The sequence below is a fragment of the Eleutherodactylus coqui genome, chromosome 1, assembly GCF_035609145.1.
Source record: "Eleutherodactylus coqui strain aEleCoq1 chromosome 1, aEleCoq1.hap1, whole genome shotgun sequence".
Classification (NCBI taxonomy): domain Eukaryota; kingdom Metazoa; phylum Chordata; class Amphibia; order Anura; family Eleutherodactylidae; genus Eleutherodactylus; species Eleutherodactylus coqui.
The window spans coordinates 528,144,164-528,161,522 of NC_089837.1; the positions used below are offsets into that span (position 1 = coordinate 528,144,164).

General features: G+C 57.4%; 1 protein-coding gene across 1 annotated transcript in view; it reads left to right on the forward strand.

The window, feature by feature from the left end:
• Positions 1–15,798, forward strand: part of PGM2L1 (phosphoglucomutase 2 like 1) — a 37,584-nt gene extending 21,786 nt beyond the window's left edge. The window contains exons 3-14 of the mRNA XM_066588372.1: positions 4,078–4,184; positions 4,703–4,787; positions 4,906–4,989; positions 5,973–6,166; positions 7,074–7,263; positions 7,430–7,527; positions 7,723–7,900; positions 9,118–9,211; positions 10,595–10,724; positions 11,114–11,303; positions 12,757–12,890; positions 13,963–15,798. Of these exons, the coding sequence (XP_066444469.1) occupies positions 4,078–4,184; positions 4,703–4,787; positions 4,906–4,989; positions 5,973–6,166; positions 7,074–7,263; positions 7,430–7,527; positions 7,723–7,900; positions 9,118–9,211; positions 10,595–10,724; positions 11,114–11,303; positions 12,757–12,890; positions 13,963–14,065 (1,587 nt within the window). The 3' untranslated portion in view covers positions 14,066–15,798. The remainder of the gene's footprint in view (positions 1–4,077; positions 4,185–4,702; positions 4,788–4,905; positions 4,990–5,972; positions 6,167–7,073; positions 7,264–7,429; positions 7,528–7,722; positions 7,901–9,117; positions 9,212–10,594; positions 10,725–11,113; positions 11,304–12,756; positions 12,891–13,962) is intronic.
• The last annotated feature ends 1,561 nt before the right edge of the window (positions 15,799–17,359 follow it).

Below are 17,359 nucleotides of genomic sequence, written 5' to 3' on the forward strand. Positions count from 1 at the left end.
GGGGTAGATAAATACCCGCGGATCGTCAATAAAAGGGATTTAAAAAAAAATGGAGCATGAAAAAATCTGGACCTTGTTCCATTTTCGTGCGGGTCTCCCATGGGCTTCTGTGGAAGCCGTCCGGATCCGCGGGAGACAAAAATCGGGATTTACTCACCCACTCCGGATCTTCCCTTCGCCGCGGCTCCATCTTCTCTCCGTCGCGGCCAAATCTTTTTTCTTTGGGCCGGTGCATGCGCGGGGCACGTCACCGACGTCATCCTGCGCATCCGCCGGGCCGAAGAAAGATAATCCGGCCGCAACGGAGAGAAGATGGAGCCGCGGTGAAGGGAAGATCCGGAGCGGGCGAGAGGTGAGTTTTCTCCATGGAGAATCCGTAGCGGGCCTGATTTTGCCGTTCCTCACCGCTCAACAAATGGATGTTATCGCAGTCCAAAAGACAAACAATGAGAATATTTTCTTTTGTGGCGCTTTTTTTTAAGCTATTTTTTTACTTAAATTTAACTTTGACCTTATTTTGATGCTATTTTGTAGCCCCTGAAGGCAGCCTGCAGATGTGATTGTTCGATCCCTGGGATAATACACTGCATTCCTGGTGTACTGCAGTCTACTATCCTACCACAGCAGCCTGTCTCACTCTTCTGAGTTACATGCAGTCATGGAGGCCTGTGTCCGGCTGCCATGGGAACCCATTGCTCCCCTGCAATCTCACAGCGGGGTGTTGATGGGTGATAGGAGCCCTCCCCCCTTCTCTGCCATCTGCTTACGTGCTGCAGTTGTCTGTGGCTTATAAGGGGTTAAGCTGCCAGGCCCTGAGGTTTCTCCTCTCCCGGCTGTTGGAGCAGGAGCCCCGCTGTCAGTAATCTGTGCAGGTTTACAGCCCTTTAGCGCAGTCAGTAAAAGGCGTAATGGCCGTCACCGAGGGGTTAACAGAAGTCGTCGTCGGAACATCTGAAGTGAATGTGACCTAGCCCTTCTGTGCCGCTTGGGGGGCGTGGAAAGCTGGGTGACGGGCGAGTGCCGGCTGTCAGCAGTTGTCACCTCACATCCCGCAGGCGAGGACGGCAGATTCAGTGTACTTCTCACAGCTGAGGGTTTGTTGCAGGTTACCTAGCGGGAGGCAGACGGAGGATGTTGTAACGAACCCTCAGCTGTGAGAAGTGTCAGGTCTGGACAGCGGCTTCACTGACAGCAGAGATCTTAAACTGTGTGTAACGTCCCGCAGTCTTCGGGGTCTGTTCGCGGTGGTCGGGTCCTTCTGCCTTCCTTGCGACGTGCTGGGAGTTGTAGTTCCCCGCAGGTTGGTCCTGCCCAGCAGTATTATCAGGGCTGTGTGCGTCCACGCCGGCGCCTGCTGCTCGCCACGTGCTGCCTGTGTGCTGCAGAGCTGACTGGGTGTTGCGCAACAGCGGAGGGGGTGGGGGGGGTGAGCCGCAGCACAGGGAAGACGCTTATATTTAGGACTTGACCTTTTGTAGTGCCGGGGTGAGGGGTGGGGGGGTGCAGGTATGCTGGGGTGGGTGGGGGCTGCAGGTATGCTGTCTGAGTGGGGAGGGGGGTGCAGGCATGCTGGGGGGGTGCAGGTATGCTGAGGGGGTGGGGCAGGGGTGCAGGCATGCTGGGGGGGGTGGGGGGGGCAGGTATGCTGTCTGAGTGGGGAGGGGGGTGCAGGCATGCTGGGGGAGGTGGGGGGGCGTGCTGTGGGGCTGGGGGGGTGCTTGGGGGATGCAGGCATGCTGGGGGAGGTGGGGGTGGGGGGTGCAGGTATGCTGTCTTGAGTGGGGGGGGAGGCATGCTGGGGGAGGGGGGGAGTACTGGGGGGGTGCAGGCATGCTGGGGGAGGTGGGGGGTGCAGGTATGCTGTCTGAGGGGGTTGCAGGTATGCTGGGGGGGTGGGGCGGGGGTGCAGGCATGCTGGGGGAGGTGGGGGGGCGTGCTGGGGGGGTGCTTGGGGGATGCAGGCATGCTGGGGGAGGTGGGGGTGGGGGGTGCAGGCATGCTGGGAGGACGGGGGGGTGCAGGTATGCTGTCTGAGTCGGGGGGGGGCATGCTGGGGGAGTGGGGGGGCTGCTGCGCTGACTCTGCAACGGCTGTTCTTGCGCAACACTAGATATCTTTAAAGGGGAAGCGTCCTGTTTACGTGTGCATAAGAGGGGTAGATTCACGGGCGGCGGAGGCGGATGCACTCTGGAGGAGAATGGAGTGTACCGTTACCGCGGTCGCTGAAGGGGTTTTACATTCGGATTTGCACGATCCAGCCAAAATCTGAAAAGTCGATCAACATAAATGTATCGTCGACTGAACAGCGAGCGACGGAGCGTTCCGTGTGAACAGGCAGTTATCACGTATGACCGGCGGCCTGTTCACTGGGGATGGTGGTGGCTGGAGGGATCCCCCGCCGCTCCGCCTTTGTTCCCTCAGCGAATCGCATTCCTGTGTAGAAGCGTCCGAGGGACGGTCCTTCATAAGCGTTAGTCGTTGGCCGGCAGGGACTCGGAGCGCCGGGTCTCCAAGCAGGTCGTCGGTTACCGACCGCTGGGGCTTCAACCGCAGGTGAACCAAAAGGAAACGACCGGCGAGTCGTGAGTCCGTTATCCCGCGGCCGCCCGTCCCAGTTCTCGCTCATCGCCTGGTTGGTGGCCGTGTCTACATGGCCGCCCCTCCTCCCCCGGCAGGAAATGCAAATATTAAAGAAAACAAAACTGTGTCAGGGGCGTGGGGACCGAGTGTCCGCAGTCACCCGCATGGCCGGGGCGTGGGGACCGAGTGTCCGCAGTCACCCGCATGGCCGGGGCGTGGGGACCGAGTGTCCGCAGTCACCCGCATGGCCGGGGCGTGGGGACCGAGTGTCCGCAGTCACCCGCATGGCCGGGGCGTGGGGACCGAGTGTCCGCAGTCACCCGCATGGCCGGGGCGTGGGGACCGAGTGTCCGCAGTCACCCGCATGGCCGGGGCGTGGGGACCGAGTGTCCGCAGTCACCCGCATGGCCGGGGCGCGGGGACCGAGTGTCCGCAGTCACCCGCATGGCAGGGGCGCGGGGACCGAGTGTCCGCAGTCACCCGCATGGCCGGGGCGTGGGGACCGAGTGTCCGCAGTCACCCGCATGGCCGGGGCGTGGGGACCGAGTGTCCGCAGTCACCCGCATGGCCGGGGCGTGGGGACCGAGTGTCCGCAGTCACCCGCATGGCCGGGGCGTGGGGACCGAGTGTCCGCAGTCACCCGCATGGCCGGGGCGTGGGGACCGAGTGTCCGCAGTCACCCGCATGGCCGGGGCGTGGGGACCGAGTGTCCGCAGTCACCCGCATGGCCGGGGCGCGGGGACCGAGTGTCCGCAGTCACCCGCATGGCCGGGGCGCGGGGACCGAGTGTCCGCAGTCACCCGCATGGCCGGGGCGCGGGGACCGAGTGTCGGCAGTCACCCGCATGGCCGGGGCGCGGGGACCGAGTGTCGGCAGTCACCCGCATGGCCGGGGCGCGGGGACCGAGTGTCGGCAGTCACCCGCATGGCCGGGGCGCGGGGACCGAGTGTCGGCAGTCACCCGCATGGCCGGGGCGCGGGGACCGAGTGTCGGCAGTCACCCGCATGGCAGGGGCGCGGGGACCGAGTGTCGGCAGTCACCCGCATGGCAGGGGCGCGGGGACCGAGTGTCGGCAGTCACCCGCATGGCAGGGGCGCGGGGACCGAGTGTCGGCAGTCACCCGCATGGCAGGGGCGCGGGGACCGAGTGTCGGCAGTCACCCGCATGGCAGGGGCGCGGGGACCGAGTGTCGGCAGTCACCCGCATGGCAGGGGCGCGGGGACCGAGCGTCGTCAGTCACCCGCATGGCAGGGGCGCGGGGACCGAGCGTCGTCAGTCACCCGCATGGCAGGGGCGCGGGGACAGAGTGTCGGCAGTCACCCGCATGGCAAGTGCACGGGGTCACAGCTGGATTATGCTTTGGGAACTCGCAAGCTGAATCGGCCCCGGTGGTGACCTCACTCAGACATCACTCAGAATCCCCAGAAGAGCGCTGCAGCTCTCCGGAGAGCCTGTGTTCCTCAGGTAAAGATGCCTGTCGCTCCTGTGTTTCTGCAGGGGATGTTCCACTATCTGGAGAGAAGCTTCCCGGACCTGAAGAGCCGCGGCCTGGTGGTCGGATACGACACGCGGGGACAGGCCAGCAGCAACTGCAGCAGCCAGAGGTAAGTGAGTGATGTCTCGTACTCCAGCCACACCCAGAGCTGCGCTCACAGGTCTTCATAGTGCTGGCAGCTCTTCTCCTGAAGGGGGCGTCCGGGTCAGACTTATAGGGCCACCCATAATGCACTGCAGCAAGGCACAGTTCATCCTGTGACTACAGCACACTGCTGCCTCCTGCTGGCCGCTGATGTTACACCGTGTGCTGTAGGATGATTTGCCGTGTGTCGGCACATGGCCACCTGGGAGACTGACGAATGCAGCTCTGGATGTGACTGGAGTAGAACACAAGAACAGTACAAACTGAGTATTCATTAGCCTTCTGGTAGGTAACCTGCAATCCGCCTCCTGTCCCCCCCCCCATGCTTTACACTGCAGCTCTGCTAAGCTCAGTGACTCCGCCCTAACTGCTCTGTCATCGGGCATCTGAAGTCCTATGTATTTCACCTGCTCCCCTCCAACCCCCATGCTTTACACTGCAACAGGTCACCCCATGTACAGTATGATTTCCTCTGTGTTGCAGGCTGGCTGCGCTGGCGGCGGCCGCGTTCCTGAGCCGCGGGGTGCAGGTCTACCTGTTCTCCAGATACGTCCCCACGCCGTTTGTGGTAAGTGCTGGGCTGTGGGGGAAGGGAAGCACTACTACTCCCATCATCCTCTTAGTCCAGCCGCCATGTTCCCGCGCGGGATCATTGAGAGTAATCCTCCGTTTTCTTCTCCCCGCAGCCGTACGCCGTCCAGAAGCTGCGCGCCGCGGCCGGAGTGATGATCACAGCATCCCACAACCGGAAGGAGGACAACGGGTACAAGGTACGGGGCGCCCGGCGCCGCAGATTAGGCCCTATTTACATGTGTGAGAAGATCATATGAGTCCCGTTTATTTGCGCAACGCACAGGCCGCGATGTGTTAACCCTTTGCTTACAATGGATTAATACAAACGGGGGTCTTTCCTGCGAGACGGTAGAACTGCAGCGCCAAATCGCAGAAAAGTCGCCCAGGATTTGCTACAGGCGAGTTATTAATCGATGGACCGCGCTCGGTCGCGGGGGGCGGGGCCTTGCTTAACTTTTTCCTAATGGAACATGATTTTTCACGTCCATGAAAATCGCAGGAACGCATTGCACTGTCATGGAAATCGCGGAGTTAAGGGTGCGGTATTGGTCCAAGTTTCCCGGGTAAATACGCCTTTTTATGTTTTGTGCTCTAGTCACCTCTAGAGCTGTATTCAGGGTAATATCTTCCACTCCAGTCGCACACAGAGCTGCATTCACAGTTCTGCAGCAAAGTACTCATTGCTGCCCTCTGCTGGTTTAGTGCATTGCATTCTTTTCCAAAGGGTCTCCCTCCATGTGTTCTGCTGCATTGCATTGTGGGAGATGTAGTGTTCAGAATCCTCTATAATGGGTCGCGGGAGTCTAGCTGAGCCGTACAGGCTGTGTCTGTCAGCAGGGCAGGAATGTCCTCTGTCAGCCAGCGGTACTGCGATTACAGCTCTGGGTGTCGCTAGAGGATAAGAGATTGTATAATACAGCCTTATAAAGCAGCAGATCTTTACCTGCGGTATCATGACCTCATTATACTCCAATCACATCCAGAGCTGCATTCACAATTCTCCTGGAATCCACCCGAATACTCCATAAGTTACACATATACACAAACTGTGTGATCAACACCCCATCTCCCACAATGCAGTGCGAAACAGCATGCACCATGTAGAGGCATGAAGAGATGGGGGGTGGACAGCTTTGGGTGTGATTGGAGTATAATTCACTGTCTTCTCTCACCATATCAGGTGTATTGGGAGAACGGAGCGCAGATCGCCTCCCCGTACGACAAGGAGATCCTGAAGTGCGTGGAGCAGCAGCCGGAGCCCTGGGCTGAGTCCTGGAATGTTAGCCTCGTGGACAGCAGCCCGCTCATGAGCGACCCCCTGCTGGTCATCATGGAGAGCTACATGGAAGACCTCCGGACGGTCTGCTTCCACAGGTATCCCGCGTGTCGTGACCTCCTACCGTTTCTTCCCTAGACCCTCCATAAGGCCGCCTGCACACGAACGGACTTTGCATTACATTTATGCTCTATGAATGGCGCAAAGACAGAAGCTGAACCCCTCCCCCCCCCCCCGCTATCTGCAGCGGTGCCGGCTGCGGCGCTTGTGGTTAACCCATTACATGCCGCTATCAGTGTTGACTGCAGCATGTAAAGGAGTAGAACACATGATGGGGGTTGGGCAGTCCCTCGGCCCTCCACCATGTAATCATTGAGGGCTGACACCAGACAATGGCGCTGTGCGAGGCTCGTCTATCGCAGGGGGACCTGTGGATTTTATTGGCACCCTTTTGGGATACATATGATTTATGGGAAATGGCTGTTGGAGGGGCGGCGTTAGGGCGGTGCCTGTTGGAGGGGCGGGGTTAGGGTGGTGCCTGTTGGAGGGGCGGGGTTAGGGTGGTGCCTGTTGGAGGGGCGGGGTTAGGGCGGTGCCTGCTGGAGGCATATATCTATATTACACCCCAAATACACCCCAAATATGCACCATTCTCAATCGGGGCTGTGGCGGTGCCTGCTGGAGGGGCGGGGCTGTGGCGGTGCCTGCTGGAGGGGCGGGGCTGTGGCGGTGCCTGCTGGAGGGGCGGGGCTGTGGCGGTGCCTGCTGGAGGGGCGGGGCTGTGGCGGTGCCTGCTGGAGGGGCGGGGCTGTGGCGGTGCCTGCTGGAGGGGCGGGGCTGTGGCGGTGCCTGCTGGCGGGGCTGTGGCGGTGCCTGCTGGAGGGGCGGGGCTGTGGCGGTGCCTGCTGGAGGGGCAGGGCTGTGGCGGTGCCTGCTGGAGGGGCAGGGTTACGGGAGTGGGGGTTAGAAGTGGGGTCTCAGCGCTGACTTCCATGTGATCTGCAGGGAGCTGAACCAGAAGACGCGGCTGAAGTTCGTCCACACGTCCTTCCATGGAGTCGGTCACGACTACGTCCAGTCTGCATTTAGAGTCTTCGGTTTTAACCCTCCGATTCCCGTCCCTGAACAAAAGGACCCGGACCCCAACTTTTCATCTGTGAAATGTCCGAACCCGGAGGAAGGCGAGTGCGTGCTGGTAAATACTCGCCGCTCCCGCTGGGGTCATTACTCAGCTTTCCTGCTTCCAGAATGGGCAGTCTGACTAGTAGCGCCTTGGAACATTCCTGCATGTTGGGAAAGTTGGGTGGAACCACCCTGTCGTGGTCATATAGTCACCGTACTGATGTGGCTCTCTGTCCCAGGAGCTGTCTCTCCGGCTGGCAGAGAAGGAGGGCGCCCGGGTGGTGCTGGCCACCGATCCCGATGCCGACCGCCTGGCCGTGGCTGAACTACAAGACTCGTAAGTCTCTCCATCTATGACATTTACTTATGACCCTGCGATAAATTAAAGGGGCGCTCCAGTAATAGTGGGGGAGGGGGTTACCCACCAGGGGGCGGAGCTACAACCAGCATTGCCGTGGGGGATAAACGAGAGCCCCCTCCTGATGCGCCTGCCTTTGTGTTAACCATTGACTGACCGATTCTGCATCCTCAGGGGCCGCTGGAAGGTGTTCACCGGCAACGAGCTGGCCGCCCTCCTCGGGTGGTGGATGTTCTTCTGCTGGGACAAATCGGGGTCCACATCCGGAGTGCAGGACGTGTACATGCTGGCCACAGCCGTCTCCTCCTCCGTCCTGCGTGCGGTCGCCTCCAAGGAGGGCTTCCAGTATGAGGTATGTCCTGGTTTAACGGGAGCCAGTCAGCAGGAAGGTCCTCTCCTGGTTCATTGTAAACCCTGCCAGCGAATGAATGACGGACGAAAACTAATTCCCCCATTTGCCATTCAGTTTAAGGGGGCATAAGAGTCCAGCGAGGATCGTCCCATGTGAGAGGGCAGCTGGTCCTCTATGGACAGCGGAGGGCGGTGGAGGAGATCGCCGGACCGCTCCGCCGCAACTCAGGGAACGATGGTCGCCCCTTTGTGAAAACACAGGAATGATTATCGCCGGGACGGCTGGTGGTGCTGACAGGTTCTCTGACCTGCCTGCGCGGGCGGCAGCAGGGGGCCAAATGGGTATTAAGAAAATACTTTGCCGCCACTACGGTCCTCCGATGCGTAGTTTAGTTGGCCCGCTGCGGTCAGGCGGGATGTTTATCATCAGTGACAACACATAAACTTGCCGGGGTTTTACATTCTATGGGTTTCTGAGGGAAAGTACTATTGATGATGTATCCTCAGTTGATTGGCTGACGGGACCCCGGCGGATCAGCTGACCATATCAAACATGGCGGCCATAGCTTTCCTGTCAGAGGGCCTCCGAGGGAAATATGGCCGAAATGTTAAATTAGGTTCCGTCCAGAAGATCATAAGTAGGACGGCGGAGGAGGGATCTGGGGGCTGTAAAACTAAAGGGGATCATCCATTGTCAGGACTGTCCACCTTCCCCCTGTGCTCCTCGCCCCCAAACTATGTGAAACAACTTCATAGACCGGTGGTTTCTATTATTTTAGCCCTTTTTTGTCTCTTTACGGCTTTTTGCGTTTTTGCTCCTCCCCTTTTGTATATTTTTACCCAAGGGCTGCTAATCCGTTTTAGAGTAAAGCTGCAAACTTTATTAGTCCGTTTCCTTTAAGCGATCCATAACCCCGAAGTGCGTTCGTTGTGTGCCCGCTGGTGGAGACCGAGGGGGCCGACCTACTTGTCAGACGGTCAGTGGTGACAGCGAGGGGTGTTGGGGCGGTCAGGGCGTGATTTGGGCCGCATCTTGCACAGGTGAACGATCTGTATGTAAGTGGACCCTGCGGTCGCCCCTGGGTGTCGTATGTCACAGGTTGGGGACTGTCAGACCTACAAGCCCTGTTACCGTGACAACTGCCTGCACTGATACATTGTGTCACACTCTCTGATGGAGGTTCCTACAAGAGATCTTTCTGTCCTCTTCTCTTGCAGGAGACGTTGCCGGGGTTTAAGTGGATCGGGAATCGGGTGAAGAATCTCTTGGATCAAAAGAAAACTGTCCTGTTTGCCTTTGAGGAATCTATAGGTCAGTGAAGAAGCTTCCATAGGATCATTACCTGACTGCGGGCTGAAGTACCCCGTGTTCAGGACCCTCTACTTCTAACCTGAGCAGCTACAGAGCGTCTCACTCTGGAGGTCCCGACCGGTCCGGCATTATATGGGCAGCCTAATGATGTGAATGGCCACTGTAATACTTCATTTCTCCTGTGGGAGTGCTATAGGGATACTGAACACTTCCTGCCAGGTGTCCCCACAGATCACAGCAGATTAGTGGGGGGTTCCAGGAGGAGGCCCCCTGTGATCATCCATTTGTTGGCGAATCCTATGGGGATTGTAAGATGTGCGGGACCCCTTTAATTGGTAATGAGGAGATTGGACACTTTGTATATAATGAGGACAGGACAGCAGAAAATGTGCATATTGGCAGCTTACTAATGCCATACGTTCAGGAGTTCCTCCATGTTTCTTCAAGCCAGAACCCCAATTCTCACCAGTGGAGTCACCTTGTCCCCCATCATACAAGTAGCCGCTGACTGAGGGGCCCATGGGGCGACTCTGTCCATTGACGCCTCCCAATGACATCATTGAATGGCTGTGATTGGTTAACACAGCACCGGCTTTCATTGGCTGACGCCGTGCTGAGTTAGCCAATCAGAGCATTAGCTTTCTGGAGGCGGGGTATTCAAGTCCCGCATCCAGAAAGCAATGCTCTATCGGCGTGGAGGAGGGAGTGTTTTTAACAGCAAACACTGTTAAAAAAAAACAAAACACAGGAGGCAAAAAAAAGCCAAATGCATCCCAAAGCGTTACCAATAGAAGCTAGAGCTCGCTACGTGAAAACAAGTCGTACGGCCGCAGCGACAGAGAAATACAAATGTGATTGCTTCTGAAAAATCAAGATGAAAACACCCCCAAATTTTTGCATCCTAATGGCCGAAATGGACAGCAGCGTCACTAAGGGGTTAGTGAAGACTCCTCGTCCTGTTGCTGCTTGTTGCTGCCACTAGAGGGCAATCTGTGGGTGGTTGTATATGTATCTTATTATCCTGCAAAGGATCCATAATCACGCTGCCCCCTAGTGGCAGCAACCTGATGCCGCACGTTTGGCCGCAGTTTTTGTATCCGCCCCGCTGCAGGATTTAACTCTTGCATCACAAGGGATGGATTCTGCGGCATAAACAGACGCGCCGCGGCGTTGAATCTGTCACCTTTGCTGTGCATTCGTTGAGGGAGACTCCTGCGGCGTGGAGGAGACTTTAGATATCGTAAATGCTGCAGAATTTCCACAGCGACTCCAGTGGTCTGAGGACGGCCTCATGAGGTGCAGGCGATGCTGCAGAGCCTTCGTTTTTGCTGCAGGGGGCGCCCTGTGATAATTCTTCTTAATCTGTAATCCAATTTCTTCCAGGCTTCATGTGCGGGACGGCCGTGCTGGACAAGGACGGAGTGAGCGCGGCCGTGGTTGTCGCAGAAATGGCGACTTATCTGGACAGCATGGGGCTGAACATGGAGCAACAGCTCATCCGGATATACGAGACGTAAGCAGACGGGGCGCTGGGCGGGAGGGTCTGCAGTGAAACAATATTTGCAGCTGGGGGTTTGTTACAGTTGCATCCAGTGCAGACAGTCTTTAGTCGCACCAATCCCCGTCCGGTCCTGGACTCATCTAGGATGAGTTTTCAGTCTATAAACTATATTGTATCTATTCACTGACAGCAAACGGGGGTGTTAAATAAAGTCAATTGTAACTTTTCATTCCGACCGCCATGACTTTTGCACTGTCAGTAACATTTGCTCTGTGACCCTCTAAACTCCCATCATGCCTCTCTGGTAGGTTGAGGCTGTTGTACTTGTCAGCTCCGCAGGGTTGTATAGGCTGTACAGATCAGCCATGTTTTCCCATCATGCCTCTTTCGCCCCTCCCCAGATACGGTTATCACATCTCTAAGACGTCCTACTTCTTGTGCTACGATCCGCTCACCATCAAGAGGATATTTGAACGGCTGCGCAATTACAGCGGCCCCAAGCAGTACCCGCAGGTGTGCGGGGCGTTCGGCGTCCTCCACGTGCGAGACGTAACGATGGGATACGACAGCAGTCAGCAGAATAAGAGATGTGTAAGAGCTGCATGTAACCCGTACTACAACTCCCAGCATCCCCGTATGTCTGGTAATTTGTATTGTGCTCATCGGATGTAACAGACCCTGTTGGTGCCATGTCTCCTCTAATGGGCAGGGGTCTCATGCGCTCTCATGGGTGGGATGTCTCGTCTAATGGGCAGGGGTCTCATGCGCTCTCATGGGTGGGATGTCTCGTCTAATGGGCAGGGGTCTCATGCGCTCCCATGGGTGGGATGTCTCCTCTAATGGGCAGGGGTCTCATGCGCTCTCATGGGTGGGATGTCTCCTCTAATGGGCAGGGGTCTCATGCGCTCTCATGGGTGGGATGTCTCCTCTACTGGGCAGGGGTCTCACGCGCTCTCATGGGTGGGATGTCTCCTCTAATGGGCAGGGGTCTCACGCGCTCTCATGGGTCGGATGTCTCCTCTAATGGGCAGGGGTCTCACGCGCTCTCATGGGTCGGATGTCTCCTCTAATGGGCAGGGGTCTCACGCGCTCTCATGGGTGGGATGTCTCCTCTACTGGGCAGGGGTCTCACGTGCTCTCATGGGTGGGATGTCTCCTCTAATGGGCAGGGGTCTCATGCGCTCTAATGGGCAGGGGTCTCATGCGCTCTCATGGGTGGGATGTCTCCTCTACTGGGCAGGGGTCTCACGCGCTCTTATGGGTGGGATGTCTCCTCTAATGGGCAGGGGTCTCATGCGCTCTAATGGGCAGGGGTCTCATGCGCTCTCATGGGTGGGATGTCTCCTCTAATGGGCAGGGGTCTCACGCGCTCTAATGGGCAGGGGTCTCATGCGCTCTCATGGGTGGGATGTCTCCTCTAATGGGCAGGGGTCTCACGCGCTCTTATGGGTGGGATGTCTCCTCTAATGGGCAGGGGTCTCACGCGCTCTTATGGGTGGGATGTCTCCTCTAATGGGCAGGGGTCTCACGCGCTCTTATGGGTGGGATGTCTCCTCTAATGGGCAGGGGTCTCATGCGCTCTAATGGGCAGGGGTCTCATGCGCTCTAATGGGCAGGGGTCTCATGCGCTCTCATGGGTGGGATGTCTCCTCTAATGGGCAGGGGTCTCATGCGCTCTAATGGGCAGGGGTCTCATGCGCTCTAATGGGCAGGGGTCTCATGCGCTCTAATGGGCAGGGGTCTCATGCGCTCTAATGGGCAGGGGTCTCATGCGCTCTCATGGGTGGGATGTCTCCTCTAATGGGCAGGGGTCTCATGCGCTCTCATGGGTGGGATGTCTCCTCTAATGGGCAGGGGTCTCACGCTCTCTTATGGGTGGGATGTCTCCTCTAATGGGCAGGGGTCTCATGCGCTCTAATGGGCAGGGGTCTCATGCGCTCTAATGGGCAGGGGTCTCATGCGCTCTAATGGGCAGGGGTCTCATGCGCTCTAATGGGCAGGGGTCTCATGCGCTCTCATGGGTGGGATGTCTCCTCTCTTCCAGCTGCTTCCCGTCAGTAAGAACAGTCAGATGATCACCTTCACCTTCCAGAACGGCTGTGTGGCCACCATGAGGACAAGCGGGACGGAGCCAAAGATCAAGTACTATGCGGAGATGTGCGGGGTCCCCGGCCAGGGGTGAGTCCGGCTCCATGGTCCCTTCTCAGACTATTAGGGACCTTTCACAAGATGCACCAGAAGGCGCCACCTGCAGGACTTGAGGCGGACTTGAAATTGGCCTTTATACATCAGTAAGACCTGCAGTTGGACCTGTATATACCGGCGTGGAACTCCGCGGCGGCGGCTTAAGCTTCGTCCTGGCAGAATAATTCCGTCTGTGTGAAGGGTCCCTAATTGTAGCTGCGATTTCCAGAGTCCTTTGAATCCATGAGGCTGTTTGACTGCACCCATAAGCCCCATTCGTGATTTGTTGCCCCAATTGGCTCTCCTAGATCTTTTGTTGCCCCATGAGTCCCATGTCCTGTAATTGCTGCCTATATCCCCCCATTGGTCCTTTTTGCTTCTGCCCTCTTTTCCATTGGACTTCTTTCCTTTTTCCCCTCCCAGTGGGTCCTTTGCTTCCACCCCTTGCCCCCTCCCTGTTCTCCGTAGGTCCTTTGCTTCCCCCATTTGCACTCTGTCTTGCTCTTCAAGGGTCCTTTGCTTCCACCATCCCCCCCTCCCTGCTCTCCGGTCCTTTGCTTCCATCCCACCACCCCCATTCTATCTTGCTCTCTCACGGGTCCTTTGCTTCCCCCATCCCACCTCCCTGCTCTCTCGCTGGTCCTTTGCTTCCACCGTCCCCCCTCCATCTTGCTTTCCACGAGTCCTTTGCTTCCCCATCCCCCCCTCCATGCTCTCCACAGGTCCTTTGCTTCCACCCCTTTCCCCATCCCCCCCATCTTGCCTTCCGCAGGTCCTTCGCCTCCCCATTCCCTCCCACTTTGCTCTCCACGGTCTTTTTGCCCCCCCCCCCCCCCCTCACCTTGCTCTCCACGGTCTTTTTGCTTCCCCCACCCCCCACCCGTGCCTCCTCTGCTTGTCAGGATCCCCCCCTCTCCAGCAGTCCTTCTTCCTCTGCCTCCTTTGCTTGCCCCTTTCAGAGTATTGCATTGCTCTTGCGCCCCCTGCTGAAGACCTTGCATTCCCTGCAGTGTTACATCCCTGTACCACGGCCGCCGACCTCACTGATGTCTCTGTGTCTCTGCAGTGACCGCTCCTACCTGGAGGGGGAGCTGAAGAAAGTCATCCAGGTTCTGGTGGAGGAGTTCCTGGAGCCCAGTAAGAATGGCCTCATCTGGAGGGCGGTGTGAGGACCCCCGGCCTGGTGTGCGCCTGCGGACCCCACGTTACACATCACCAGCGTGTACCTGTCCAGACATGTTCAATGCAAACACCTCCATGTGTGATCCTGCTGCAAAGCATTGTGCGTAGTGTCTGTGGTTACTGCTCTCTGTTCCAGCGAGTTGCTTACGCCACCATGAGGGGTGAAGCGTACGTCAGACGAGCGGTTGCTTCTGAGGTCTTGTTAAGCTGTGGACACGTTTCTTAAAGGGACGGTCAGCGCCCCCCCACCCCCCCCAACCCCTTCAGTTTAAGGTTTACCCGTTTTGTGTTTGTCGCTTTCGACCAAATATCTTTTCGTTTCATTGTACGAGATGTGCGGGGCGACCTGCGCCGGACCTCCTGGGGCTCTCCGAGATGTGTGGGGCGACCTGCGCCGGACCTCCTGGGGCTCTCCGAGATGTGCGGGGCGACCTGCGCCGGACCTCCTGGGGCTCTCCGAGATGTGCGGGGCGACCTGCGCCGGACCTCCTGGGGCTCTCCGAGATGTGCGGGGCGACCTGCGCCGGACCTCCTGGGGCTCTCCGAGATGTGCGGGGCGACCTGCGCCGGACCTCCTGGGGCTCTCCGAGATGTGCGGGGCGACCTGCGCCGGACCTCCTGGGGCTCTCCGAGATGTGCGGGGCGACCTGCGCCGGACCTCCTGGGGCTCTCCGAGATGTGCGGGGCGACCTGCGCCGGACCTCCTGGGGCTCTCCGAGATGTGCGGGGCGACCTGCGCCGGACCTCCTGGGGCTCTCCGAGATGTGCGGGGCGACCTGCGCCGGACCTCCTGGGGCTCTCCGAGATGTGCGGGGCGACCTGCGCCGGACCTCCTGGGGCTCTCCGAGATGTGCGGGGCGACCTGCGCCGGACGTCCTGGGGCTCTCCGAGATGTGCGGGGCGACCTGCGCCGGACCTCCTGGGGCTCTCGGAGTCACGGGACGGCTCCCCTTCTAATTCAGATGTCCAAGCTTAACAAATGGGGGGGAAGACCCCCAACACGTGGGGTGGGGGGGTGAAGTCAACTACAGACCGCAGATCTACGAGGGTCCTCAGAAAATGTCCAGTTTATTTCCACCACAGAGAGAAGTGGCGCCTCGTGTTCCTGGTGACCATGAATGGTGGTCCGGGATTGTTGGAATGAAGCTTTCAGGGGTAACCAGTAAATGGCTCCTTTACACGCACAGCTGCCATTGGGAAGGGCGGAGCTTACAGCGATGCGTTCTGTCCTTGTGACTCCACGGTTGGTGGCCTCTGAGCCCCTTCCTCGGCAGAGAACGTGCGCGGTCCCCTGAAAGTCCCTTTTATGTTTGTTCTTGTTTTGATGTTTAAATTATTATTTCCTGCTGGAAGCCCCCGAGCAGCGGCGCCGCGCCGGACGTCTCCTCAGGAGGATAATGTTACTTCTGTTGTTCGCTCGCACAATTGTAGAAGTGCTTTCACTCTTGAATTTTTCAGTAGATCGCGGTTGTCTGCATCCCTATATTCTCTCTCTTTGTGTCGCCCCCCCCCCCCTTCTCTCTCTTTTTGTGTCGTCCCCCCTTCTTCTTCTCTCTCTTTGTGTCGTCCCCCCTTCTTCTTCTTCTCTCTTTGTGTCGTCCCCCCTTCTTCTTCTTCTCTCTTTGTGTCGTCCCCCCTTCTTCTTCTTCTCTCTCTTTGTGTCGTCCCCCCTTCTTCTTCTTCTCTCTCTTTGTGTCGTCCCCCCTTCTTCTTCTTCTCTCTCTGTGTCGTCCCCCCTTCTTCTTCTCTCTCTTTGTGTCGTCCCCCCCTTCTTCTTCTCTCTCTTTGTGTCGTCCCCCCCTTCTTCTTCTCTCTCTTTGTGTCGTCCCCCCCTTCTTCTTCTCTCTCTTTGTGTCGTCCCCCTTCTTCTTCTTCTCTCTCTTTGTGTCGTCCCCCCCCCCTTCTTCTTCTTCTCTCTCTTTGTGTCGTCCCCCCCCTTCTTCTTCTTCTCTCTCTTTGTGTCGTCCCCCCCCTTCTTCTTCTTCTCTCTCTTTGTGTCGTCCCCCCCCCTTCTTCTTCTTCTCTCTCTTTGTGTCGTCCCCCCCCTTCTTCTTCTTCTCTCTCTTTGTGTCGTCCCCCCTTCTTCTTCTTCTTCTCTCTCTTTGTGTCGTCCCCCCTTCTTCTTCTTCTCTCTCTTTGTGTCGTCCCCCCTTCTTCTTCTTCTCTCTCTTTGTGTCGTCCCCCCTTCTTCTTCTTCTCTCTCTTTGTGTCGTCCCCCCCTTCTTCTTCTTCTCTCTCTTTTTGTGTCGTCCCCCCCCCCCCCCCCCCCTCTGTCGCGTTGCTGTCCCCTTCTCCCTCCCCATTGATGTCATGACTAAGGATGAGGTGGGATGCTGCGCTCCCTGCTGCTTCCTCCTCATTGGGGATAAGGGGTGTGAGATTCACCTATCCCAGCTGCTCCTGCAGGGCATGCTTAGAGTTGTAGTTTCACACGACAGTCGCAGGTTGGAGACGGCTGATACCAGAGAGACGGACCTGCGACTGTCTTGTTGAGGATCGGCCTTAATGAATACATGAAGCTTCAGCGTTCTGCAACATTTTAATACTTTCTGTATCAATTTCTCACTCCATTCAAGATCTCTGCTTGCTGTCAGGATCTCCAGATGTCTTCATTGCACCCAGTATCTGAAAGCCCACCCTGCCGCACCCGGACATCAACATAGATGAGACAGTCGTGCCGCTCCTCCTCCCCCACACCCCACCCCATCCCCCGCGGACGGATACGCTGTAACCTTCTCCAGTGTTGCTTCAGGAATGGATTATAGACTTTTGGATGTATAAAATGTTTTCATTCACTGACAACAAACCATAAAGCTCGCGCAGCCTGAAGTCCAGGACAGGAGGACGAGCAGGTTGTGGTGTCCACAATCATTTATTGTACCCCCGTCTGCTGTGTGAGCAGGACGGGTCAGGAGCCTCACTGACAGCAAGCGGTGATCTTGAAAATGGGGAATTTGTGTAAATTGTTGAGGGGGTTGTTACTTTGTATCGCTCTATTCGCTGTCCTAGCTGTCAGAGGCGAGAAATGTGCCGGGTGCGAATATCATTACATTAATCGTATCCAATATGTACTATTATTGCTGATTGTTCTCTGCACTTTATATCCAGTGTGATCGCCCCCTGCTGGAGGTAGAAAGCGACTGCATCCTCCGTCCACAAGATGTTCTCCAGCTCCATCATCCTACAGGTTACATCTACATCTTTATGCTCCAGTCACATCCAGAGCTGCACTCAGTCAGGTCATGTACTTCAGTCACTCGCCCGCTGTATTAACCCCTTCC